The sequence below is a fragment of the Triturus cristatus genome, chromosome 4_1 (assembly GCF_964204655.1).
Source record: "Triturus cristatus chromosome 4_1, aTriCri1.1, whole genome shotgun sequence".
Taxonomy (NCBI): domain Eukaryota; kingdom Metazoa; phylum Chordata; class Amphibia; order Caudata; family Salamandridae; genus Triturus; species Triturus cristatus.
In genome coordinates, this window is record NC_140585.1 from 872,770,542 (window position 1) to 872,797,724 (window position 27,183).

Below are 27,183 nucleotides of genomic sequence, written 5' to 3' on the forward strand. Positions count from 1 at the left end.
TTCATCTTTTCCTCTCCCTTCATTCTCTTCCCATTAGTCCTTTTACCACCTTTACTTCAACCTTTCACTTCTGGGTCTTAATGTACTGAGTTGCTTAGTAGCTTATTTCACTATATAAATCTCTATGCATACAGACGTTACCTACAACTTCTAAACTGAAATTCTGACATGGTTGACTTAGGCCCTCATCTGTTTAATGGTGGTAATTGAACATCACTAATATAGATTTACCGGGTATCTCTAGCCCGCATCGTTCACTGGCTTACCTGTTTGGTGCTTGGCTGGGGTGGGACTCCCAACGCATTAAAGCGCCAGGAGACTCCTGCAGTGCGGGATAGACTAACTGGGCGTCTCTAGCCTGCAACATTCACTGGCTTGCCTGTTTGGTGCTTGACTGGGATGGGATGTGGTCGTCCAGCACCTGCATCATTGAAGGAGGAGGGGCTTACCTCCTGATGCATTAAAGCACCAGGAGACTCCCGCAGAGTGCGACGTGTGCGGGCATGCCCGCCTGCTTCCTTTAAGCCAGCAAAACCACCTAGTTTTAAGTAGAAAAAGGGCACTACCAGGAAGTCATGTAACACCAGGTCTCAAATGGGCCTTAGGGGGAGCAATCTAGTAACCAGTACTGGTTCCTGTGCATTTAAAATCAAGGATTTGGCAGATACCCTGGGTAAGATGAGTGAATCTACCCTGGATGTCACATTGAAAGATGTATTAGACCGCTTGGGGTCCATTGAGGCGAAACTCTCTAGCTCCATTTTTAGGCAGACCCCAAATATAGCAGACTAGTTTCCATATCTGCCAATATTGCCACATTCAATATGCAGCAAGATTGTCCCTCTTCTGAGGTGGTGACTATGAACAAACCATATTGGCCTTGATGATGGAAATGGGACCCATCTGCTATTGGTACAGTTCCAACTAGTATTTTGCAGGGATAACAAGTGGAGCATCCCCCTGCTTCTACCTCACGGTGTGATTTCCACCTGCAGTCTGCCCCTATGTCACTTTGCTTGCTGATGTACCAACCCTTTGATCTGGGGTTGAAGTGGAGGAGTGTGGCTCAATGGCAAGAGCGGCAGACCCTGAAGCAGAGTTCTGGCCAGGAACCAGGGTTCGATTCCCGCCTCGGCGGGGCTCGGGCTCAATTTCCTCGGACCTGTCTATTCTCGCCTCGGTGCCTATTCTAATCACGGGCCCCACGCTGCAACTCTGGGCAATAGCTTGCTTAGCCTCCACACCGGCCCCAACAGCGCTAAGGATGCCTGGCTTCACCCTGGGGGTGCCCAGGAGTGGACACTTCACAGGGAAAGCCAGGAGGGGTTCCACAGCGGTATGAGCGCCAGGAAACCGCAAAGGCGACACTGCAAGGTGGCCGTCTGGTGACAGTGCGCTCTATAAGTACCTTGACATTTACATTTACATTTATATATAACAATGGATTTAATCCATAAATCAACACACTGGCTGCATGACAATATTGGGTGTTGAGACGTGCTCTTAAATAAAGTCTTGATGGTCATAAGGGTGGGGAAGCAGCATAAGGAATTCCCTGGAGATTGTGTCATCATTATGTTTCGCAACATAAGAGTTGCTGGGAATCTGTTGGGACGCCTTCTCACAGGGTCGGCATAAAACCAGTAAAATTGAGCTTTTACCTCATGGCTATTTCTACACGCCCATGTTTACCTCTTTTTTTTAAAACAGCCAGCTTGGGGGACGTCCAGGGTCCTAAACACTTCATCTGTATTCTTTTAGTATCAGTTGAGAATCGGTTTGGGCCACTGGGAAGCTTGATGGATGTGGATTGACTGGGGAATGGTACTTATGAGCCCACTTGTGCCCCTATGGATGGTGATTATGGCATGGGCAGACATCTCGTGATTCAGGATCTGAGTTTGATCGGGCCAGCCTATCACCCCCCACTTCCATCTCCTGTGCAGGTAGCGGCTCCCTTATGGTCGAAGGTCTTGTAATTTCATTGTACTTCAGCCCTGTGCCCATCAATAATGATGCCAATGATGCCTCTATCCAGACACCTCTTGAGGATTTTTTTCATCAGTTGAAAATGCTATGCTGGAATATTGCCGGGTTATCCAACAAGAAGCACGATGATGACTGGGTTGCCCTAATCTTGCATTATGATTTGATATTCTTGCAAGACACTTGGGTCGCAGAAGCTATTAATTCGAATGGGTTTGTTGCCTTTGTGGTCCTGGTGACTCCTTCTTCTTCCTGGGGGGCTGTCTAATTGCATACACCAGAGTCACTCTGGAACGTAAAATGTATTTGATCTGCACTGGAAGTCCTGTTTTCCAAGCCCTCCTTCTTATGTGTCCCAGTGGTATTAACATTGTTTATATTAACTTCTTTAATAGGTCTTTTGGCTCGGAGTCACATACTAACATAAATATATTGTGTAGTTTTATCTTGGGCTAGGATTTTGAACTAGCTTATTTGACCTCAGGGTTTCATATTGTGGTGGGAGGTGATTTTAATGTTACATTTGTTGATTTTCCTCAGTCTAATGAGTCTGTCACATTAGAAAAAGTATGTCCAAGGGGAACCCACCAGGTGGACTTGAAAAGTAAGGCTCTTTTAAATATGGTTAATACTTTTGATCTCCTTAATGCTCGTGATGAGGTTGATTCTGCTTTTCTGTCGAATGCCACCTTTGTAATGTGGGGACCATGAATCTATTGCTTATATATCTTTGAATACCGGGCCCTAATGGTGGGGGTTTGGGCAGGTGGTACCATTGCAACAGTATTGAGCGACCGTAATCCTTTGAGGTGGGGTTTTAATATCTTTAAAGGGGCAAGTATGGCCAGGGATAGCCTTGCCTCAGCTTTAACAGTTAAGTCTCAGGAGCTTCGATTGGTTTAGAGACATGCAGATTTTGGGTGCTGTGATGAACAACTTGTGTGCTAACCATCTGGATCCACATTTGGATTGTTTAAACCCCATGGTTGATTTGCGGGATGGGAATAATTGTTTTGCCCGTGTAGGACTGGCCATTAGAACATTTCTTATGGCGCCAACAAGACCTCAGATCACAGGGGCCAGGTGGTTTGATTTTTCCTGTAGGAAGCCCCGTCCAATCTACATAGGGCTTTGAAGGAGACTCTTAGAGATGGCCAGAAGATCCAAGAGGTCAGAGCTGAGTATAAATGGTCCCTGAGAAGGAGAAAAAAGAGATTAAAATGGCGTATCGGAGGAGACTGGAAGAGTCTTGCAGGTTGAAGAATGCCACAACTTTCTGGAGGGTGGTCAAGGACTTTGGCTCTCTGGGTTCAAGTGTTGATGCTGTTGTTAGCACCATTAGCTCAGAGGCTTGGGTGGCTCATTTTAGTGCTTTATATCGCTCCAATTTGTCTCAAATAGGCCCTGAGGTAGCGTTGGAATTGCCAATCAATATTAGCTTTTCGTTGGAAGAGATCTGGGATACCATTATGAAGTCTCCATCTAATAAGGCTCCAGGGACAGATGGGGTCCCTATGGACATTTACAATTCAGTCCCAGAATAATGTGCCCCACTATTAGGTTATTGTTTCAATGCCTTTACTATCACTGGCCTCCCCGGCTCATGGCACACTGCCACTATTGTACCTATTTTTAAAAGGGTGGTTAGCAGTCTCCTAGTTGTTATCGACCAATCTCTTCTGTTGTCAAAATTGCAGGGAGGGTGGTGTTGGAGCACTTGTTGTCATGGGTCAGGGAGAGGAACATTCTGTCGGAAGTACAGTATGGGTTCCGGGAGGGGCAGGGCACTGTGGAGCAATGCTTAAATCTGCATTGCTTATTAGCAAATTTACCATTACAAAACAAGGCTCCCTTTGTCTAGCCTTTTTGAACCTGTCGAGCACCTTCAACAGCGTGGTAAGATCTAAATTGTGGATCTTGTTGGAGGGTATGGGCTCGTTCAATACATGTGGGCCCTGCATTTTGAACTTTCAGCATCTGTAAGATTCAGCCGTGCTGGAGAAGGGTGTTTGCCTAGAGTGTGTATTGGCCCCGCATTTATTCTTATTATACATCAAAGGCCTTCAGAATGTTCTTTCTACCTGTAACGCTGATGTACCATATGTCGGTAAGAAAAAAGCTCTGGTGTTACTCCATGCAGATTGTTAACTTGATGGAATCTGTAGGGCTAGCTACTAATCGTTCCAAATCTTTCACTGTTTTGTGGCCCCAATTCCATGAAGATAAAGAGTGTGATTCTGCAGGGGCATCCTGTTGTTCCTACACAGGACTTTTCCTATGTGGGTGTGGTTTTTGATGCTAGTGGTAGATTAGGCCCCTGCAGACATAAAACCCCCCAAAGGTTTTCCAATGCTGCAGGCTATATTTACAACTTAGCCTCATGCATTGGCAAAAAACCTGTGGCACCTCTTCTGGAAGTCTTTAGGAGCAAATGCTTACGGATTCTTACATATGGAACTGGCATTTGGGTTTTTTCGAACAAAACCACCCTTCAGACGGAAGAAAATAGGGTCTTGCGACATATCTTAGGTGTACCCCCTATCTTGTGCCACATACATTGTCCACAAGGAGTTGCGGTTGAGTATGTTAATGGCTGTGTTAAACTGGCCCCACTGGTGTTATGGTGCAGTATATGGGCACATTTACACACAGGTTTTAATAGGAAGGTGACGTCAGACTGTCTAGCCTGCGACAAATGCCTGGCCATACCAGGTACATCCTATTAAGCAGGACTTCTTCCCCTTCTGGTATTATTAAGGCTGACACTACCTGGGTAAAAAAAAGCATTTGTTGCCAGGAAAATGTGGCTTAGAGAGGTTGAGGAATTAACCAAATAATCAGTAAGGGAGTATTGGCCTAAGCCGGCTAGCCCCAATATAGAGCCATATACGTCTTGAGTGGATGCCACTTGAGGCAGACTTCTTTTTTTCTTTACTTTATTTTATTGATTTTCATGCAATTGAATAAGCACATTACAGATCCCATGTAAGCCTGTTTCCGGTTGATTGGGTTCCTCCCCCACCCCGGATCCAACCCTGCCACCTTGTGTCTTTGAGGTGCTGTGAGCAAATCCGTAGGCGAAGCAAGTGTCCAGGGCTGCCAAGTAGGGTGAGGGCCCCCACCGGGTAGGCGATGTGCAAGGCTCAAAGTAACAAAAACACCCCACCAACCCATCCCCGTGTCTCCCCCCCCCCCCCCCCAAACCGGTGTGCTATGCCTGTATCGTACTGGGTTAACGCGAGAGAGGTCTAAGGTATACCAACCCTCAGAAGGCCACCTCTGATTGCGATGCATCAATGAGTCCGAGTAGGCGAAGAGATTTCGGGCATGTGATTTCATTGAAATCTAGTGCTAGCAAAGATAAAAAAGGGCACCATATAGTGTTGAATGAGGCAGATGAGTGCTTAAGGTTGACTTGTATACGCTCCATTCTGATGATGTACCACAACTTATGTAGCCAGCCTGTGTGCGTTGAACGAGTCTGTATGCCCCACAGAGGGAGGATGTGTTGAACAGCTGCTCCCATTGCCAGTCCCATCTGTTTCCCCGTAACTGACTTTAGTGGAAATATAAGTGCGTTGGGTAGACCCGAGAGCGTGTAGGCAGGGAAGCAAGGTATTTCGGTGTCAAATTGTTTGTCGATGACGTTGAGGACAACCGTCCAGTACCCCGTCACTTCCTTTCATTCCCAGAGTATATGAGTCAGTGTACCCTCCTCGTCACTGCCCCTCCAGCATGTCGGACTACGGTCAGGGTTACCTCTATGCAGTCTGACAGGTGTCAAGTACCAGTAGATGGCCACCTTGACCGCTGCTTCTCTGTTGCCGTATTTTTGGCAGTGTGATTTGCCCTGTAGTAGATGTCTTGACATTCCTTTTCAGATAGATCCATTTCCAATTCCCTCTCCCAGCGTTTCTGCCCGGCCGAAGGCCCTGGGGGAGCCCGAGGGCAGAGCATCCAATAGAGTTCGGAAATCATCTTTCGGTCTGACCGTTTGGTAAGAAGCCATTTATCGTAGGCCGTTAACTTTCTAACGACCAATGGGCGAACCTCCGGATGCATTAACCAGTGACGGATTTGGAAGTATTGGAACCATTTTGGGTCTTTGATGTCATATAGTTGTGGTAAGTCGGAGAATTTAAGGAACCCTTCTAGGTCAAATAGATGTACTGCTGATTTGCACCCCGAGGCCCGCCACTGCGAGAATGCTCGCTCCTCCAGCCGAGGTGTGAATTCGGAATTGTCGAACAGAGGCGTGAGTGGTGAGGAAAAAGAGGTGAGTCCCCGTTTGATCGCCACCATATCCCATACCCACAACACTGTGCAAGTGATTGGGGAGTTGTTGAGGCACGTTGGCCTATCAGGCCGTCTCAAGAAGGGTATCTTCCAGAGGGATAGCCGCGCCTTTGCCCTATCCTGAAAGAGCCACCTTTTTTCGGACTCCGGTCTACTCCATTCTACTAAGTATCGGAGTTGTGCTGCCCGAAAACAGCTCAGTAAGTTGGGAATCCCCAACCCCCCCTCTTCAGGGGGACGATAGGATAAGTCCCTGCGCATCCGTGGCCGCTTCCCGGCCCATATAAAGTGTTGTACCGCACCTTGCAGCTTGTGAATGGATCCCATGGGGGGCCCAACAGGAACGGTCTGGAAAGTATACAGTACTTTGGGCAAGATGGACATCTTTACGGCAGCGATGCGGCCAAGAAGTGATAGAGGTTGCTTGTGCCACCAGCTCAAGTCCCTTTGTATTTGGGAGGTGAGATTAGCGTAGTTCTGGGCGACAGTCTGCGTGGTAGACGGGGCCAAGACTATCCCCAAGTAGGGGATCGTAGCCTGGGGACGTAGTTCTCCGTATTCCTGGGATGCGCCTCTTGGCATGTTCTCGTTGAGACCTAGAGGTAGGAGCATCGATTTTCCCATGTTTATTTTAAAACCGGACACGCTCCCAAATGCCAACAACTCCCGCAGGAAGGCCAGCTCCGAGCGCTTGGGTGTTTCTAGAGCCGCCAATATGTCGTCTGTGTATAGACTGATTTTGTGCTGTTCCCCTCCGAAGGGGATGCCAGAGATATCGGGGTTGTCCCGTATCCTCTGCGCTAGGGGCTCCACGTAAAGCGCAAAGAGAAGGGGCGACAGCAGGCACCCCTGCCCTGTGCCCCGTCTAATATTGAATGGTTGGGAGCTTGTTCCGTTAACCCGTATCGTCGCCCTAAGCTTGTCGTAGCAGCCCTAAACCGGTCCCCAATACCAAAGTGTGCCAGTGTTCCTCTAAAAAAAAACAATCCACCCTGTTGAATGCCTTTTCGGCGTCTATCTACAGCAGCAGGGCATACAACCTGTTGTAATGGGCCTTATCAATTAAGTGCATGAGGCGTTTGGTGTTGTCGCTGCTTTGTCTGTTCGGTACAAAGCCAGATTGATCTGGTTCGATAATACCAGGCAATCGTGGATCGAGCCGGGCTGTGAGGACCCCTGTAAAGAGTTTCAGGTCCAGGTTAAGTAAGGAAATCGGCCGGTAAGCGGCACATTGGGTGACATCTTTCCCAGGTTTGGGTAGAACAATTATATCCGCCTCCAGCATGTCCGAGGGGATAGAACCAGGGCCCTGAAAAGAATTAAAAAGGCGGGTTAAGAGCGGAGCTAGGAGCGGGCAAAAGGTTTTATAAAAACCAGCCAAAAAGCCATCTGGCCCAGGTGATTTCAAAGGTTTAAGGCGTGAAATTGCGCCTATCACTTCCTCGACCCTAATAGGCGCATCTAGTGCCACGCCTCCGGTTGCATTTATAGCTGTCGTAGCCGCCTGTCGGAGATAGGCCTCCCCATCCGAGTCTATTTGCGAGTACTTGCTATAGAGAGAGGCATAGAAGTCCCAGAGGGCCTCTGCTATCTGGCTGTCGCTTTCCACTATCTCTCCCTCTGCATTGTAGAGGACTGCAATTTTGGAACGCTGGGCACAGGCTCTAAGTTTGCTTGCCAGGAGACGCCCTGTTTTATCTCCTCCTATGTAGTATGTGTGTTTAAGCCGCAGGGCCGCATATTCAGCTCTATCTAAGTCGAGGCCGGCTAGCTGTGCTCTGGCCGCTTTCAATTGCCGCCCTACCCTGGGGGCTCCTGTTCGACTATGCACCCTCTCCAATTCCACCACCTGTGCCGTGAGGGATTCCCTTTTTTCTTTCCGTTCTCTGGTTTCTGCAGCGGAAATAGCTATCAGCTCTCCCCTCACCACCGCTTTAAGGGCCCCCATAGTGCCGTCAGGGGTGTGTCGGAACGGTCATTGATCGTAAGATAGTCAGTGATGCATTTGTCTATCTGTTGAGATATCCCTGTTCTCTGTAGCAGGGCTTCCCTCAGTCGCCACCTCCCCTTTGGTGTACGAGTCGGAGGTACAGCGATGGTCACGGTCACCGCGTCATGGTCGGAGAGCGCTGCTGGAATGATGTCCGCTGTGCTTACTAGTGTATTGATCTCGGATGACCCAATAAAGCGGTCTAGTCTAGCGTATTTGTGGTGCGCATGCGAGTAAAAGGAGTACTGTGTGCTCTGAGGGTGAGCCTCCCGCCAAAGATCGATCAACCCCCTGCGTCTTAGCCAGTCTCTCCCTTCTTTCGATATAGCACCTGTGGAGCCATAGCGAAGGCCCAACCTATCCTTCTCCGGGTCCATAACCAAGTTGAGATCGCCACCCACTAAGATCTGCCTGTCCTGGGTCTTAGAATCTCTGAGAGGCCTTCCTTAAGAAAGGGCTCCTGACCTGAATTGGGGGCGTACAGGGACCCTACAACTATGGAGGTGCCTCCAACCCACACCTTGTATACTAGCAGCCGGCCCTTGATCTCTGCCACTTTATCGCCCACCTTGCCCTGGAGGTGCCTAGCAAACAATATAGCCACCCCCGCTTTCTTATCTGCAGTAGAGGAGTCGAACTGCTGGGGGAATGCCCGGGACTTCATTCTGTGCCAATCTCTGGGTAGTAGATGCGTTTCTTGTAGTAGACACACCGAAGCCCCAGAGTTTTCCAAGTAAGACAAGATAGCTTGCCATTTAACTGAGTTGTTTAACCCTTTCACATTACGGGTGATAACCTGGAAAGTAGGTCTCGACATGTTGTCTTCGTGAACAGGGACTGTCGCGTCAGTGGGAATCTGCCACTACCGGTTGTATATCTGTGCCCTTGAGCCGCACTACTCTCCCACCGTGATTCTTGCCTCCAGCTTTGCCCCTTCCATGGTAGCACACCGGTGCCCCTCTCCCACACACCCCTTGTGCCCCAACAACCCCCTTCCGAACTTTCAGGGCTGTGACTCTTGTGCATTCATATGTGTTCGGGATTTGTATCACAGTCCCTCGCCTCCCTCTCTTTCTCCTGTTTTGGCCTCCCATTGCCCCTACCTCCCGGTTCCCTCCCTCCCCCACCCTAACCCCAACTAAACATACCCAACATTTTACCATAGTTCAATGCCCGCCAACCAAAGCCGTGAGCATGTGGTGAAGAGAAATCAGGAAGATCGTGTTGCCCCGATGACCTCGGCCCCCGCCCCCTCCCCAGCCAGCTATATGCGTATATGTCCCCATGTGCAGATTAAGGTTACTCAGGAGATGAGGTGTCTCTTGACACCGCTTCCAGGGTTGATGCCCTTTCATGCACCATGGGGTCGAGGTCCGGTCTCGTTTCCACTGTGGGCGAGTGTCTGTGGCCCACTCTCAGCCACCCTTCCCCTGTTGATAGTTGTGAGAGCTTGGGGGAAGCGTCTGGGCTATGGTGTGCCAGGCCCAGGAGCGCACGTCTCCTGGAGGGATCTCATCTGGTGCAATTTGCCGTTTCATTTGAAGATCAGGCGGAAGGGGTGGCCTCAGGAGTAAGGCACTACTTTGTCTCTCAAGAAGGTGGTCACTTCCTTGAATGCTTTCCTCTTTTGGAGGGTGATGGAGGCCAAGTCCTGAAAGAGGGCTATAGAATGTCCTTGGTATTTAAGGGGTTGTTTCAATCTTGCCTCACGGAGGATACGTTCCTTCAACGGTAAGTCCAGTAGGAAGGCCAAAATGTCCGGTGGGGGGGGGGGTGGCGCCTGCCTCGCTATGCCCACCCTGTGCGCACGATAAATGCGGATATCAAAGTCTAAGGCCTCGCCCAAAATCTCCCTAAATAGGCCCAGAGGTATTGGGCTACGTCTGCTCCTTCTTCTTTCAGCGGGACCCCTCCAACGTGAATGTTGTTGCGCCTTGATTGATTTTCGAGGTCCTCTGTGTGTGCTTGTAGGTCCATCTGCTGGTCTTTGAGGCGGATGAGTTCCTGCTGAAGGTGTTCCACCTCCTCGTTTTTGGATTGTTCACTGTCCTCCATGGCAGCTACCCGCTCTCCGAGCTCGTCGACGTCGCAGTGCATCTCTCTCACTTCCCCTGCGACCTCTTGTTTGAGTGTTTGAAAGTCCTCTCTAAGAGTGTTGAAAAGCGTTTCGAGAAATGCCCGGGTTATTGGCACTTCCCCATCCCCATGTTCTGCTTGTGATTTAGGGGCTAGGGGGGTGTGACCTCCTCTGTCCCCTGCTGCGGATCCGTTGATAAGCATCTCTTTTAGTGAACGCTCCCCTTTCTCCAGTGTTGTAGACATTGTGGGCCCCCCGCCCGTCCTAGGCCTCTGTTCCTGGTCTGTGTGCGTGCCACCAGAGAACTCCTCCAGGGGCCGTTGAGGGATAACGGCTGCTGGGCTCACCCCCGCTCCGTTCTTGTGGAATTCTTGTCTCTTTCCAAACCGCGAAAAATGTCCAACTGCTTCCTGGGATTCTCTATTACCTTATGTCTTGTCTCGTCGTTTCGTGGAGTTATCAGACTCTCGTGTGTGTCAGTAAGATGGCCCTTCCCCCTCATGCCCTCGCTTAGTGACTAACTGTCTGTTCAATTGTGAGGAGAGGAGAGGATGGTCAGTGGGCACGCCTGCTGCTGGGGTGCCCTCAGGTTGGTTGATTATGGCCCGTTTTCAGTTCGAGCCCTGCTGTCTTAGGCGGTGCTTAGGGCAACTGTGCTGTAATTAAAGGAGGCCATCTCCCTTCTTGGCCCCTCTTGCCCTGTGGCTCCTGCCATGGGAGATCTTGTGTGGGTGTTGCGCGTCGCTGCCTGGTGTCAGCCTGTACCAGGGCTTGATCTTACCCCCAGGAGCTTTGTCGGTCCAGGTAGGGGCCGCTCGTAGCTATCTCCAGTGTATTGTGGCCTCCGTGGTTGGCCTTCTGGCGGCAGGACAGGAGGCCCCCAAAGCTAGTCCTACCACCGAAGCTCCTGGTATTAGCCCTTTTGGTGGCGTCTCGGCCCGCGCTGTGCCGTTCTTTGAGCTGCGGGCCAGGCCTTGTCTTCCGTCTGTGTGTGCCTGCTGATTGCGTGTGCCCCCCTGAGCCCCACAGTGCTCCCTTCTGTCCTACCGTCCGTGGCTGTTGCTATGCGCAGCGTCAGGGCACACCAGCCCGTCCCACCTCGAGTGCCGGGATGGCCCATTCTTGTACGGCCTGGTGCCAGCCCTATCTCGGGCGGCCCCCAGTCACCAGTGCTTGTGGATCTCTTCAAGGGTGACGGGTGCCCCCAAGTCCCAGCACCACTCACTGTGTGTCCCAGACTGGCTCACTTTGCAGCTCGTCTCCTTTCAGATGTCGCGGGCACCGAGCCCGCGCCCGCAAAGGCCCGCCAGCCGCACCCTCGATTTTCGCGCTACCGCCCTGGCATGGATCTCCAAGGCTGGCTCTCATTCACTGCTGTAGGGGGCACCTCTGCGGGTGGCCGGCTCAGGTCCCACGATATTATCGCTGATTGCTGCTTCCGTGTGTCCCAGGTGAGAGTCGTTTGTGCCGGGGCTATTAGCGCCTGACACGTGTCCGTGTGGGCCCACCAGCCGCGTCCTCGATTTTCGTGCTGCTGCCCCGGCGGGCACCTCAGCTCCCCACTGCGTCTCTCCTGTACGCTGCTTCACGCCCCTTTCACCGCCGACTCCCACTCACTGTCTGTAAGGGCAGCAATCAGCATTCCGTCCCCAGACCGGTGATGCCTCTATCATTTAGGGCCTGAGCGAGTCCGTCACTTCGCGCTACTGGGCTCCCGGCCTGGGCGCCATTTTCACTAATGAGCGCTGGGCCGCGATGGAGGTCTCTCAGAAGCGCCCCGCGTCTGAAAACTGCTCCCCAGGACGACTCTCTGCTCCCCCACGTCGTGCCACCGGCTATGGTGCACAATTGGGGACTTTTATGCACGAATTGCCTGGAAAAGGGGGTCCACCGCGAGGAGCCTCAAGGTTCTACGTCCGCTTAGGTCGTCATCTTGGCCACGCCCCCGAGGCAGACTTCTTTTAACCAGATTTAGACTTGGAATCATAAGGTGGCATCTGAGTTTTCCTTTGGGCCAGTTTGACCCAAATAAGGTGTTAACCTGCCCTTCTGACGAGTCTTTGCCCAGAGTTTTCTTCATTTTACCTTTTTTTGTAAATTAAATCTGTTACTCCCCAAAAGGTTTTTAATACCTTTATTTCGAGTCTGTGGTATTAGGTGATGCGCTGAGGCCCTGCTTTATTTGCAAGGGTTAATGTCTCCCACACTTTGTATTTACATTTGTTCCTCATTAAAGGGTGCTATTGCCAGGAGAAAACAGAGGTTGTTTTAACAGTTTGATCTTGCCTGCTTGATCTGTTTATAGGAGGACTGTGGGGTACTGAGCCCCGTGGAGGGATTTTCCCTTAATTTGTTAGACTCTGATTGTGTTTTTAATGATTATTCTATTATTTTATTTGCAGCTATAAAATGTGTTTTATTAAGGTGATCATGAGATGTGTTTTTAATAATGTATTTTATGTTTGTAATATGCTTTTATGGCTGTGTCTCACCGCCAAAATAAAGCTTTATCTGATCTAATCTGAACATAACTAAAATAGGCAGTAGAAGCGTATTACTTAGAGTGCTTGAACGAGTGAAAGTGTAGAAGCAAACGGTATATAAAAATCAAATTAATATTATCTGAGTCGGCTTCCTTCCATCCTCCATCAGGCTTTCCTCCACTCTTTACCCCAACCCCTCCTCCTTCTTAATTCAGCACCTCTCATTTCTTTCCTTACCCGGACACCTTCTTCAGTTACTTATTCTTCTTGTCAGACTTTATTTATTGACTCCACAGCTGTTTTCCCTCCCTTTGCACTTTTTAGCTTTTCTTTGGGTTTTCTCTACTAACCTCTCCACACTCCCTCTCCTTCCACATATCCTGTGTTTCTCTTTTACTCCTCTGTGTTGTTTTACCTTGGGTATTTCTCTCTTGGTACCCCCTTTCCTTGCCATGTCTCTCAATTTATTTGCCTTAGTCCTCCTTCTCATTTTCCAGGCCTTTAAATTTCATGCTCCATTTCTTCACCATGCCTTTTTCTCTGTGTAAATCTTGCTTTTGTTCTTCTTCTATCATCCGTGTCCCACTTGCTCTTCCACAAACAAAGGCTGTCCCCTGTGTTGCCAACTATGCACTGATTGCCCTTTTTTTCACCCACTCCTATGCCTAGGGCCAGCATTTAAGAGACCGCCTGTCCCTCTCAGTACGGCCGGAGGTAAAGAAAGTGACCAGAATCAACCAACCCTCCAAGCAGTATATATCTAGATCCTTTCAAAAAAGCAGTACAAAGGGAAGGGAGTTCTCACCATGAAGATGCTAGATCAATGTGGACTAATGGAATAATAATGGAATGACAGTCTTTTAATGTGATATCTGTTGCAACGGCCTATTGTGGCTCTTTACTTTACCTATAATTTAGTTCGTTCAATCAAGTGTGCCCTTTATAAAACACTCTAAATGAAAATAAATAAATACATATAAGCAAAAAATAGCTAGGGTTTTAGCATTTGTACCTAACAGGCTCCTCATCCACTAAGAACCTGCACCTACTTTCTAAGATCATGTTTGGGCTATCTGGGACCTGGGGTTCTTCAAGGTGTCTTGCTAGGTAACACCTGGGGTGATCAGGCCTCATTGCAATTTGCAACTGGTGCAATTTCAAGCCAGTCCTCCCATGAGCAGCTGCTCCTTTCTGAGGCTCAAGACCATATTGCATACCAAAATGTTTTTGTTCCTACGTCTGGCAATCTGCAAATGACGTCCTCGCACCTCTGCTGAGCTCACAACCCACAACCCTGCTGTAAAAGTTCAAAAGGAGCTTGCATAGAAACACACAAGCGTCTATGCACTGTCCAGTGAGACATGAAATATGGTTCACATAATAATGACAGGCTTCGGTGTTGACAACCCATGACACTGGGAGCTGATGAGGGAACAAGAATTGCAATCACACTGACAACTAAAGGTAGCCATACTGCTAACCTACATATGAATAGCACCTGATCCTCTTGACAGCTGCAGCATATGTGATTCCAGCCCTCATATTCATCATTTAGGTCAGCCTACATTGCACACAGTCTTATGTGGGCAATGCACAGAAAGCTTGGTAGTTTAAAAGCTTAACATATGCATCTTCGAAGTGGGGGGGAAATGGGCATCTATAAAATGGAGGAACGATGTCAGCTTTATTTTGAAAATGACAGAAGTGGGAATTGAATCTATTATGTTGTCCGAAGCTCATTGTTTAATAACACTAGTAAGAAATAGATATTTTGGAGTTCTGTTCAACACATGGACATTTTCTGACCAGTAGTGGGGAAATACTGCAATTCTGTTCTACTGGCTTGGACCCAGATGTGGACAAGGTGAAAGCCTCTTCTTGAGAGTGTTCACTGGATGGCAGGGAACCGTGCATCTTTTTTCCACAATCAGAAGACTCCATTAGTGTCTATCTCTTACACTGGAGGTACACTTAAGCCCTCATTTATGTATGAGTGCTGTCACCAACAAGAGTCAGATGCGGTAATATTACCACACAAGGATTAGATTTCAGTAGGAAAATAATCACAAGTAACAGGCAGTAACAATATTACCGAATCCTTTTTGCAGATTGCGGGGTTTGTTATGGAGTAAAAGTATATCTTACAAGCAGTTCTACAGCTGAACTTTCAACCTTTAATCACAGCGCTAAATGAGCACCTCACAACCCAAAAAAGTATCCTTTCAGACTAAATACCGAGGCACATGCTCTGCTCTACTGATTACCAATGTCCATCACAGGTGACCTCTGAATATTCATGAATTTACCAATGAATATTTATAAATCTGCCAATCATACACCTTTAAGAGCGGCTGTTACAGCCAATATATGTGTTTAGCGCCTGCCCATTGAAGCGAATACTCATCAGATGCACCAGGGACACTTGAGCCCTCTGTAAATGAACTTGGTTTAGAGCGTCATGATTGGTGCTTGTCACACCACCAATATACAAGGTTTTTCCACTGCTCAACAATATCACTTTACCCATTGCTTACATCACACATCAGCTTTCAATTTGACCTTTGAGCTTGTGCCAGAATAAGTAACAAGAATACTTGCGATTCCTGAGCTAGAATTGACAAGTTTAGTGTTATGTTCTTGCAAGCGGATTCAATGAACTTCCTTGAAACTATAGATTCTCCATTTTTTTCAGAGAAGTTGATGTGATTAGATACCCACATTAATCTGCAATGTGGCAAATTCAAAACCAGCGTGAAGGTGATCACCTCACACCAATTGACCTTAGATTTTGATGTATTGATAAACTTAAATGTTCAAGAAAAATCTGGGTGACAGTGTTGCTGTGAACCAAAAAAATGCATAAGGAATTTATTAAATCCATATCTATGCGTGTATGATACACTTTTCTGATAATAAGTGAATGAGAACAGAAAGTGGGGCCCATAGTCGCTGAGGACGTTTACGTGTGATTGCCAGATGACTAATCAAAGAGTGGTGGTATAAGAAAATTATCTCTCACAAACAAGGGCTACTGATGTTTGCAAGAAATAATGATGGAGGTGCAAAATCCGTCACTGACTGAAAAGGTATTTAATTTTGAAGAAAATCTCCAGGCGACAGAACTCTCTCGGTTAAGTTGTGGTACAGGGACACAGTAGAGTGGGTGGAAGGGTAGCAGACGGAATGATAGACTGCAGGAGGACCTTGAGGTCTAGGCATCGCTGTTGATGGCATTTCAGGATATGGAGGAAGATGGGTAACCCCACAGTTCACAGGCACAGGAATATCCTGATGGCACACACCGCACGGAGATGTAGAGTGAGGAACTGAGTGGGATGGATGTGTAAGCCGCGGAAGGGAGGTCCATGAAGGATAGCAGACGAAATGATAAATTGCAGGAGGACCTTGAGAGCTGGGCATCGCTGCTGATGGCATTTCAGGATATGGAGGAAGATGGGTAACCCCACAGTTCACAGGCACAGGAATATCCTGATGGCACACACCGCACGGAGATGTAGAGTGAGGAACTGAGTGGGATGGATGTGTAAGCAGTGGAAGGGAGGCCCATGAAGGATAGCAGACGAAATGATATATTGCAGGAGGACCTTGAGAGCTGGGCATCGCTGCTGATGGCATTTCAGGATACGGAGGAAGATGGGTGACCCCACAGTTCACAGGCACAGGAATCTCCTGATGGCACACACCGCGCGAGATGTAGGGCGGGGTACTGAGTGGGATGGATGCGTAAGCCGTAGAAGGGAGGCCACAACGTGAGGAGAGGAAGAGCAGACTGAATGGCCATTAAGAGGTCTCTGGTATATCCACGATTACAGGAAATTAATGCAGACTGCGATACACTGATGAGGCGGGAGGGGACTTTGATTCGCCACAGAATATTGGGATTTCAGACAAGTGAACACTGAGCTGTTTTGGTTGCAATTGCTTTATTATTTCTGGCTTACAAATGCATGTAACAGTGAAAATGGTCAATGAAAATGTATTTAAAGCATGAATAAAAAACTCTAGGGAGCACAGGTCCATCTACTGATGCAGGAAATGAATATTTCAATCAGTGCCTGATTGTTGGAATTGATTCTCACTTGGTGAGGAGTGGGTTGGCTAAAATAAAAAGGTTGTTGGATTCAATAAAAATGTTTGTCCCACGGGCTCTTCCATAGTTAGAAATAATTTAACATTAGAAGGCATAACAAAGCTACCGAAGAGTAGTTTTTACTGTGAATTAGAAAGTCACTATATCCAGCCGCAGCCGGCACAGGTAAGCGAGGTGGGGAGGGGCGGGAAGCGGCAGGGGGAAAAGTCAACAAAGAAAGGAATAGGTATTATTTATTTATCTAATTATGCCTATTCCGTTGTCTGTTGACCGTCCCCCCTCCAGTCCCCCCGTTTCTCAGTTGTTATCACTTTAAAACAATAGCTGTACCAGACAAATCCTGTGATCTTGACCACTCTTAAGATATTTAATTGCTCTGAAGTACTCACCAATTGCTTTTCCACGTGTGTCGAACATGAGGGTCGTGAATACCGTGCTTGTCCGCCTGCTCATCCAGGAAATCGAACATATATTTAATGGCCAGCGGCAGGGCACTCCCACGGTGCGCCGTGCTGAATATTGTCTCAAAGAGGTCATCCACAAACTTCTGTAGAGTGCCCTGTAGGGGAAGAAACAAGGCACACAGTGTTGAAGCATATCAGAATCTGAGAGCTAGAATGGTTACAGTGAATGTGAAGTTAGTAGCGTCTTCAGTGGCGGCTCGCCGTCGGAGTGCTGCGGAGCAGTGGGAGAGGGCCAGGGTGGGGGGTTAGTGGAGTACGACATACGACAGACAGGAGTAAGGTAAGTAATTAAATTAATAAAACAATTGACCTTACGCACGCTGCATCGGCTTTGCAAAGCGCATAAGGTAAATTGTTTTATTTATTTAATTACTTACCTTACTCCTGTCCGTTGTATGTTGAACTCCACTACCCCCCACCCTGGCCCTCCCCCGCTCCGCCTCACCACCACACAGCACTCCAACTGCGAGCCGCAACTGAGAGTCTCAATGAAAGTCTAGAATGTAAAAAAATATGCAGTTGTCAGTGTGAGCTATTATTTATTTTTCTTTTTTTATGCCCACAATGTGCATTCTGTGTCCTCCTATGAATTCATTAATTAGGCTGCAAAATAATATCTATGATTTAAAAAAAAAAATTGTAATTCCCTACAACTTGATGGATAAATCTACTGAAACTGTGGGGTTTTTACTTGGGGATTAAATAACCAATTAGAGATCTGTTACAAACTTGATTTTCTGGTTGAAAATATAGCCAGAAAGATTGGCTAATATTTTGGACCAAACAGTTGTTGGTTCATTTTGAAAATCAGACAGCTAACAATACAGAACATAATATAATTACACAATACAAAATTTAGCAAAGTGATGAAAAATGATGTCCACATATTCTTTTACTAATTACAAAAAGGACTTTATATTTTCCGAGAGAAAAAAGATTCCAAGATTCTTCATGCATATGTCTTGCAGACAGGCAGCCACACAAACAAGGAGCACAATCACAAATTGTGTTGTTAGACTATTATGAACTATCTGATATATACAAATCTTCCTCACAGACACTACTGTAATTTACACAAGGATGAATTCTTACAATTTATTCCATTTACAAATACAGCCTGAACTTCTAATTTGAACTACTTCTTATCTCTCAGGGTGTTGTGTAGCGGCTTGTGTCCGATCAGAGATGTGACTATTTAAAGTATCAGATTATTTCCTACTCTAATGAAAGCACAGCAGATGATGACAAGAGCAAACAGAGGAAGTGAAGCAAGTTTCAGTAAAGAACTGAGCTGAGGTATGAGATATTTAAGCAGCTGGATAATTGATCTATATATTTATTCTGAAGTTTCCCATAAAGGGAGACAAAAACTCAAAGAGGAATTTTTGCCTTTCAGAAGATGGAGTAATCAGGAAGTGGAGTCTATTCATAGAGGTAAACATGAAAGCTAAGTACTGTTTACAAAATGTTGTCTTGTAACAGAGGGTGGAGTGAGACTCAACAGGTGGTATATTTTAGTAATAGGAGCAGAGAACCGACACAAAGAAGGGTCCTCTTTTCCTAATATTTAAGAACTGAATATTGAGGCTTTGAGTATCGTGACACCAGAATGTCATGGAAAAAATATTGAAGATCAAAATATCAAAAGGTAAGTGCATTTAGAGGAAGGCTAGATTTACTATTCCTAACCCCACTTGAATGTACATTGACGATATACATATTATCAAGGTACCGATATGTGGAATTAGGGTATAGAAAATCTATACTTGCCTTTCGATATTTTGGATTCATTATTTTGTCTCGATATTTGTATACTTCAATTCTAAAGCTTTAACATTCAGGGAGCATAGTGTTTCCTAGAGGTCGATAAGTGAACTAGATCTGGCTGAAATTATAGGTTTTGAGGAGAAAACAACAAGATCAGACACAGACATAACAAAAAAGGAAGACAACCAGGCCAAGAAGTATTATTATCTAGAAGAGAGAAAAGTGAAATTGGAATGTGATAAAAGTGTCATCTTTGAAAAAAGGAGTAAGCTGAAACAGCAAGTATATACAATTTGCAAATGTAGAAGTGAGCTGAGACAGAAATGCGTGACTTTTGGTCAAGGGAGAAGCAGGATTAAGCAAGAGGTATAGACTTTAAGTGACTAGGAAAATGAACCTGAATGGGAAATGTAGTACTTTGAAAAAGGAAAAGGGTGAGATGAGAAAGGAAGGGTTCTTTTATGGGAGAGGGTGAAGTGACCTACAGATTAGTACCATAAGACCCTCAATGAAACAACTAGCTCTTGCTGCTAACAGAAAGATATTTTGACTGGCCTGCCTGCAAGGACCTTCATACTTAATGTATATCAGCATTGCTGAGGCAAGCTTGAGACTCAATGTTATTTCCTTGTACCTTGTTATTTATGGTTCCTTTCTCGAGCCCGTCTGAACCCATCTCGCAGCACTGTCAACAGAACTGCTTCACTGTTCAAAACACACCAAAGTGGCACCAATTCCACACGACAGTGGCTGGAAGTCGCCAATTTGCACCGCCTACATTGGAGCACTTACAGGTTGGAAATTAAGCGGAGCAAGCAACTGAGCTGTCAAATATTTCATTTGTCACTGAGCAATGTCCGAGAAGATACAACCAGCCACTTGATAAAATAGCCCATTTAGATGTCTGGCTGACACCCACTTTCAGGCACAGCCTGCCGTCGAGAGGTCATCTCTCCTGTCAGTCAGCTTTAACCCTATTCATTTGGTTCCTTTTCTGTGCTAGACCTACATCTGCTCAGTGCCTAACCTTCCTATCCTCTGCACTCTATTTTGTGTTCCCTCAATTTGGCCTCCTACATTGTCTCCTCAAATCTCTTTCCTCTTGCATTATTCTTGCGATCTTGTTTTAGTAACAAAGTCATCCCTACTTAGTACTCTGGCAACCTAATTGATTTATGTTAACGGAATGGTTATCTGGGTGTGCTATTCCAGGTAGAGGTCAGATCTTGATCGAACAGCAACATCTCAGAATGCCTTGAGCACACCAAGACTGCATGAAGCAGAGTTTCCACTGCATCTTCCTTTACTGCCAGAAGCACTAATCTGTGAGTTAGATAATCACCCTTGAAAAATGACGTGATCTGTAGGTCAAGTAATCTAATCTCGGCTAATCTTATATTTGTAAACAGTATTGTAGTATTGCATAATATCGTAATCTTGGGTTGAGGGTGACCTGATTTAATAAAAAGAAGCCTTAATCCTACACTCCTGTGTCCGTGCCTTCTTCGTTGGATTTACGTCTGAGGGAGCTGGATTGTCGTGTTTATAGATATATATATATATATATATATACACATATATAAAAACAATGGTTTCAAAGGATTTTTTTCCATGGGATGAAGATATCATTAACTTGAAACCTAGTTAGATGACACACTTGTAAAAAGCTGTGCTCCTTAGACGATGGTAATATAACATATAGCTTCATGGTTTCTAAATCTAACCAGGAAGTACCATGCTTGCATGTGACCTAGCTCAAAGTTTAATTAGTATGTGACTAGATGTTGCTGCTTCACGATTGCCTTTTTCTTGGCACTGCATACTAACACATAATCCAGAATGCCTTTAAGCAGAGAAAAAAAGAAACATTTGGGAAAAGGGGTACAACACAGGGTTTTTTTTAAATAAGAGGAGCCTGAGGTAGAGAATGGTATTTAATAAGCCTAGTTGGTGTATATTTAGGGTACCTTAGTAGCAAGTAGTCTTGTTAAGTAGATTTCCGACACCATCTTACTACCCCGGTCACCCTCCTTCTGGTCCCCATGTTCGTGGTTCTTCACCAGGTGCCACACTTTGACCCCACTCTCCAGGTCAGGTGTTATCATTGGGGTGCGGGACCGCAGGCTGTCTGGACTCCCCGTGTACCGGATCATATTCTCTGAAACATAAAGCAAGCATTGTAAGCTAAAGATGGATGTCCACTGTTCATACAGATATGCAGGTTGTCTTACTCTTTGGACAAGCTTTGCTGAGAAGTATCTTCCCTCAATTGATTTTGACGACACCCTGAATTTGACTGATAGGAAAACATATCAAACAGCCCATTTAATGTTCTTTTGGAACATGGTGAACAGAGAGGCCTCTTTTCAGTCATAAGGTTATATTTAATGAACATTGCACTGTTTTTGGATACTAAAATTAAACTGGTTGAACCAATTCCAGATGTAAATGCTTTGTAAAGGGAAAGCACTGTGATATGGTTTTAATGTGATAAGGAACATACCTAGCCCTATATTAGCATCTCTGGTGCTAGTCTATTGCTAGAGGGGCAACAGTGTTCCCCTCAAAAGAGTACAAAGCATGTTGGTTGACAAGATAGGGATCATTAGCAAAGCAACATTTGTCAGTCCTTTTCTCATGAAGGCTCCAAGTTACTCCCAAAATACACCATGGTTGCTCACCACTCTCCTACATCAGGAAGCCTAGAAGGCGTGTGCACCCGAACATCTGCCTTGGGAAGCTACTGACAATCAGCAGGGTAAGGCTCTCCTTGAAGCACACAACGAATGTGTGAGAGCTTAGTAGAGGATACTAGACATCCAATTTAAACCTACTTACATTCTGATTAAAGTAAAATCTTAAACCCTTCACTTTTGCAAAGGTGAACACTATGAGAAACATTGGTTGCAGGTGAAAATTCAAATTTGTGACAGATGATTCCTTTGAGAATTCTCTTAGGAAAAAGTATGTTTTGGAGGTTTTTCGCCTGTAAATTTAGCTTTAGTGGGATTTTTGCATCTACTACATTTTGGCGAAACTGGAGAAGCTTAAAAAAGTACACAATGTTGGGAAGGAACAACTTTGCATCCTGAAACTCTATAAAGTATGGCCAAAAGAGGGTATAGGTATGAAACATTTTTGTGAGTGTTTAGTTTTTTTAAATATAGTCATTATGTGGGAGTCGTGACAGTGCTAGGTCGGATTAGCATGCCAAGCATAGGAATGGAACAGTTCAAATAAAAAATATAGCTGCACTAAAGGATTTCAGTTAATTACTAGAGGTAGGAAACATTTAATTTCAACAGTTGACACCTTGCATAACAAAAAATACCATAATTAAGAGAACTGAAAATTATTTTAAAATGGGTTTTTAATTCTGTTTACTGTTTTTTGCTGATTCCACTGACGTTTTGCAGTGAAATCCCGAAAGGGGACACGACTTATCATGAAAGTAGATCCAATTAAATAAAACAGTAAATACCCCTACATTAAATATATTTAGTAAATGTAAAACACATGGCATTTTATTCAAAGGGTGGCAGACATTATTTATGGGTTTAGAAATGTTGAAATGGGATTTATTTAGGATTCAATATCGCATCCTATTAAAACAAAAACCTCAGCTTTAATCAGGCTGTAAGCATTCTTTAGAAAATGATAGACAATCATGAAGGGTTTTATGTATTTTCAGCAAATAAGCAGAAGAAAACGAAGTGTAGCTCATAACATTTTACATCCCCATTCAGAAAACTGGAGGATGTGACGTGTGATAATTTTGAGGATCATTAATTAATAGATAGTTATTCTGTCTCGAATGCTTCAAATTTGTTTTTGCATGTGATGTATAATACGACTGCAACCTCTTCCCTATCAAACCGGCCACTAAATTCTTTGCCCCAGAGGAAGAGTAGCATAGATTTTGCTACCATACAGTGACTTTGACATTTAAAAAAACAACGCTGTCAATCAGCTTTACTTTGTATGTGTGCGCGCCCATTAATTCCGGAATCCGCAAAACCAATACTACATTGATGACGGATCAAAGCGAAATCAGAACTATGACTCAGAGCTTACAGATATGACAACCCAAAATGCATAAATTGTCCTGACTTACATTTAAAACATTTTTTTGCAGAAAATAAATCTATTTCCATGCCATTGCACTAGAGAAATCCAAGTGAACCTTTGTCTAGCAAATGACTTCTGTGATGGAACAAATATCATTAAGGTCTCGATTACAAGTAGTGCGGATCGGAATCCAAATGTGGATTTCGTCTCCGCATTATTATTAGCGCTACAGTGTTGCCACATCAGGATTTCCCTTGAGCCAGAACACCAGACCCGAACTTCCAGGTCAAATTCTGGCCAGCAAAGCCACTTTGGGAGAGGGCTGCTTTGCAGAAAGGACCCCTTCCCCATCCATCAACCAATCCTCTGTCAGGTAACATTTCACCCTGCCCCCCCATCACTTTTGCCCCCTGCACAGATGTTGTGCAGACATTTGCCACTGGCTTAGTGCAAGTGGCAAATTTCTGAGTTAAACCCTTCAGAACTGGGAATGTGAATGGGAAGATGCATTAATCCAACCACTAATTCCAGGTCTGCACAGTTATTCACCATTTGGAGGGGTGTAACTTGTAACGGAAGGTGGGCTGTTTGGAGATTCCTGCCAAAACCAATAATTTTGACTGCCTGGAATCTGACCTCAGAATTCCTCTAAACTGGTTATCAGAGCCCTAGTAATCAAACTCACAGCATAGTCCTATGATATTGAGATTGTGCCTAGCAGCACCTTGAACAGGGTATTGAGACATAGCAGCATGTTTAGCTGCAATGAATTAACAGTCCTCGGTGCAGTGTGGCTCTAAAAAAGGTCCAGGTTAGAGTCTAGAATTTTGTACCCCACTGATAAAAAGTGTGATCTTAAAATCTTTGCATCACTCCCTGCTATTTCATAGTACATGCCAGTGGGGGTGTATTTTATAATTTATGAAAATCCACATACGGGTATGTGAGTTAACATAGCATTTGTGCAACCCAAATTTGGCTAAATGTTTAGTGATTTATCAGAATGCTGTCATTGATTTCCTAAAGAAATGGTCCAGGAAGGTATGTTGGAAATTTGGGTACAGGTTGAGGGGGTTGAAACCCTGCTCAAGCAGCAACCACAATTTGTGCCAGGATGAAACACAAGCAACCCCTAATTAACCTATGCTTAACCCTCAGGTAGCTTGGCACAAAACAATCAGGCTTAACTTAGAGGCAATGTGAAAAGTATTTATCCAACACTTCAAACAGTTATAAAGCAAAAACACAACACAAGAAAAGTCCCATGTCGTCAATGAGGGGCTTGCGATGTGAAGTCCTGTGCTGAAAATACGTCGCACACCAGTGGTTCCGAGGTAACTGCAGGATGCAATGTGAGGTTCACCATTGAGGATGCATTGTGCTGCAGCTGTTCTGAAGAGGAGCTGTGATGAGATGTGTTGTGCTGAATTAGTCCTGCCTACACGGTCACAGTTGAGCTGGCTGAGCACATTCAGGCCCACTTCAAAGGGCCCAGGACTAGGGTGGCACCACCTGGAAGATAGGAATCACAACAGACCGAGTCCAGGTGCTGGGTTCAAGGTGGTTGGAGCATTTACTGTTTTGAGGCTCTGATCAGGAGGCCAGTCAACTAGCCTTCGGGGTCACTCTGTTGGTCCTGGGTTCAATATGCAGGTCCAGTCCTTTCGCTCAGACAGCAGGGCAGAAGAGTAATAGTCCTTTTTGTACAGCAGCACTGTAGACCTTCTGAGTCTTCCACAGATCCAGAGGTATACTTAAGAGTCGGGTCTGAGGGACCTCTATTTACACCTAGTGCCCACATTAAAGTAGGAGAAGGTTCTGGAAGTTTCCACCCCCTGAGGTGTTTGGAATTTCCCACCTTGGCCCCAGACTGGCTGGAGGCACAAAAGACTAGTGTGAAACCCTGAGTGTGCCCAGGCAGAGTCTTTGTGATGTGCAAGTGTGGGAGGTGACAGCTCCTTCCCCTCATCAAGTCAGAGAAGGCCCATCCTACAAACACCTATTTCCACTTTGTCTCACTGTCTATGCACAATACACAAAGATCAGCTGCCAGCTACACCTAGTCATGTGACCCAGGGTACAGTCTGCAGGCAACCAATGGCTTGGACGAGAAAATGCCGACTCTCTAAAAGTGACAATTTCAGAATCATGACTCAAAATTTGACTTTAGCATTAAAAGGGATTTTAATTACAAATTTCTTAGACACCAAAATTGACATTTCTATCTGCTCCCAATTGAAATGTATCACTTATTAAATGAAAAAAACTAACCCAATATTATCTTATTAGAGAGGTAGCCGTTGCAGTAGTGAAAACTAAATGAAGAGTTTTTCACTACCAGGACATGTAAAAGTTAAAAGTACATGCCCAACCTTTTAAGTACACTGCACCCGGCCCCATGGGCTGTTTAGGGCTAACCATAGGGTTGACATATATGTATTAAAAAGGAAGATTTAGGCCTGGCAAACGGTTTATTTTGCCAGGTCGAAATGGCAGTTGAAAACTGCATACACAGGTTGCAATGGCAGGCCTGAGGCATGTTTAAAAGGGCTCCTTAAGTGGGTGGAAAAATCTGTGCTGCAGGCCCACTAGTAGCATTTAATTTACAGGCCCTGGTACATGTATTATCACTTTACTAGGGAGTAACAGTACATTAAATGTGCTGTAGGAAAGTGGAATATTATGTGGTATGGCTGGGTGGCCTTATCAGGTAATATCACAAAGATGGTCCTTGGATTCACGCTAATAAACACTTACCTCAGTCCTGGTAGAGTGGCAAAGAGCAGTCAGGCTTTACTAGACTAACAGGTGTTAAACATTTTAGAGAAACAACATGGACGATAAGTTAATGACATGACTCGAGAGAAATCTGACACAAATTTATAGAAATAGAGTGTATTTTTATCCCCATTTATACACCAAACTAAATGGGATATCATACACATAACCGGAGTTATAGATCTTTGAAGCAATATTAAATAAGTGCAGTAAAATATGCGGACAAAATAACATTGTGGTCAATGGCAAAATCCACTAGTTACAATCAGTCAGTTGCAGGTCGAGTTTCTTGGAACCCTTATAGGGGCATGGTCATGTGGGCCCCAGAAACAGGCCGCAATAGTCAGATCAATTGTACCTAGTCCGTGGAGTCCAGGTGCAGTTGTTCTGGTTGTCCATGGTACTGAACGGATGCCACAGATGGTGCTGTTTTTACTGCTTGCCCGATTCTGCAAGAAACAAAATGCAAAAACACAACAGGTGCACAGTTGCTGATGATGGTTGCACGATGTTCTCTGTAGCTGCAGCATCGAGTGTGGGAGTCGGTTACCGGACTGGTGGCCAACAAACCTTGTAAGCGGTAAGCACAACAAAAAGCTTTGGGAACGTCACTGGGTCCCAGGGAGTAATGTGGCGGCTTGAGGTTTCACAGTAGGCAAGACTACAACTCCCACAAAGCACTGGACCACCTGGATTTGGGTGATCCCTCAGAAGGCCCAATGACCAGCGATTCTTAAGATCCTTTGAGTGTTTTTACCTGCAGTTTGTAGGAGACTAGTCACTTTCCAGGGGAGACTGAGGTTCCTTCTGGCTTCCACAAGGGTCCCTCTCTTCGGAAGTATAGACTTTTAGCCAAGATCGAGAGTCATTCACTCAGTCCCAAGTCTGTTGCCTCAGGGACAAAGTATCCCTCTTTTGCTTTGTGCTGATGGGCAAAGTCCTGTTGTCAGCAACACAGGCCTCCTCTTGGTCCTTCCTTGAAGTAAGTTGTTCTGATCTGAGGTTCTGGAATTGGGGGGCCCTTAAATCCTAGATTTAGGGGAGACGAGGGTGTGGTAGCTAGTAGCCAATGGGCAGCTTGTCCGCCCCTGAGGTGACCGCATCTGGTGGTGTAGGCTACCTGCTCTACCCAGAACCCACTATTTCTGCCCTACTAAAGATGG

At 45.7% G+C, this 27,183-nt stretch overlaps 1 protein-coding gene across 4 annotated transcripts in view; it reads right to left on the reverse strand.

Moving 5' to 3' along the window:
• PLXNA4 (plexin A4) overlaps positions 1–27,183 on the reverse strand; it is a 1,024,340-nt gene that overhangs the window by 59,150 nt on the left and 938,007 nt on the right. For all 4 annotated transcript variants that reach the window (XM_085653587.1, XM_085653590.1, XM_085653588.1 and 1 more), the window contains 2 exons: positions 21,142–21,332; positions 17,333–17,502 (listed from right to left, as the gene is read on the reverse strand). In XM_085653587.1, the coding sequence (XP_085509713.1) occupies positions 17,333–17,502; positions 21,142–21,332 (361 nt within the window). The remainder of the gene's footprint in view (positions 1–17,332; positions 17,503–21,141; positions 21,333–27,183) is intronic.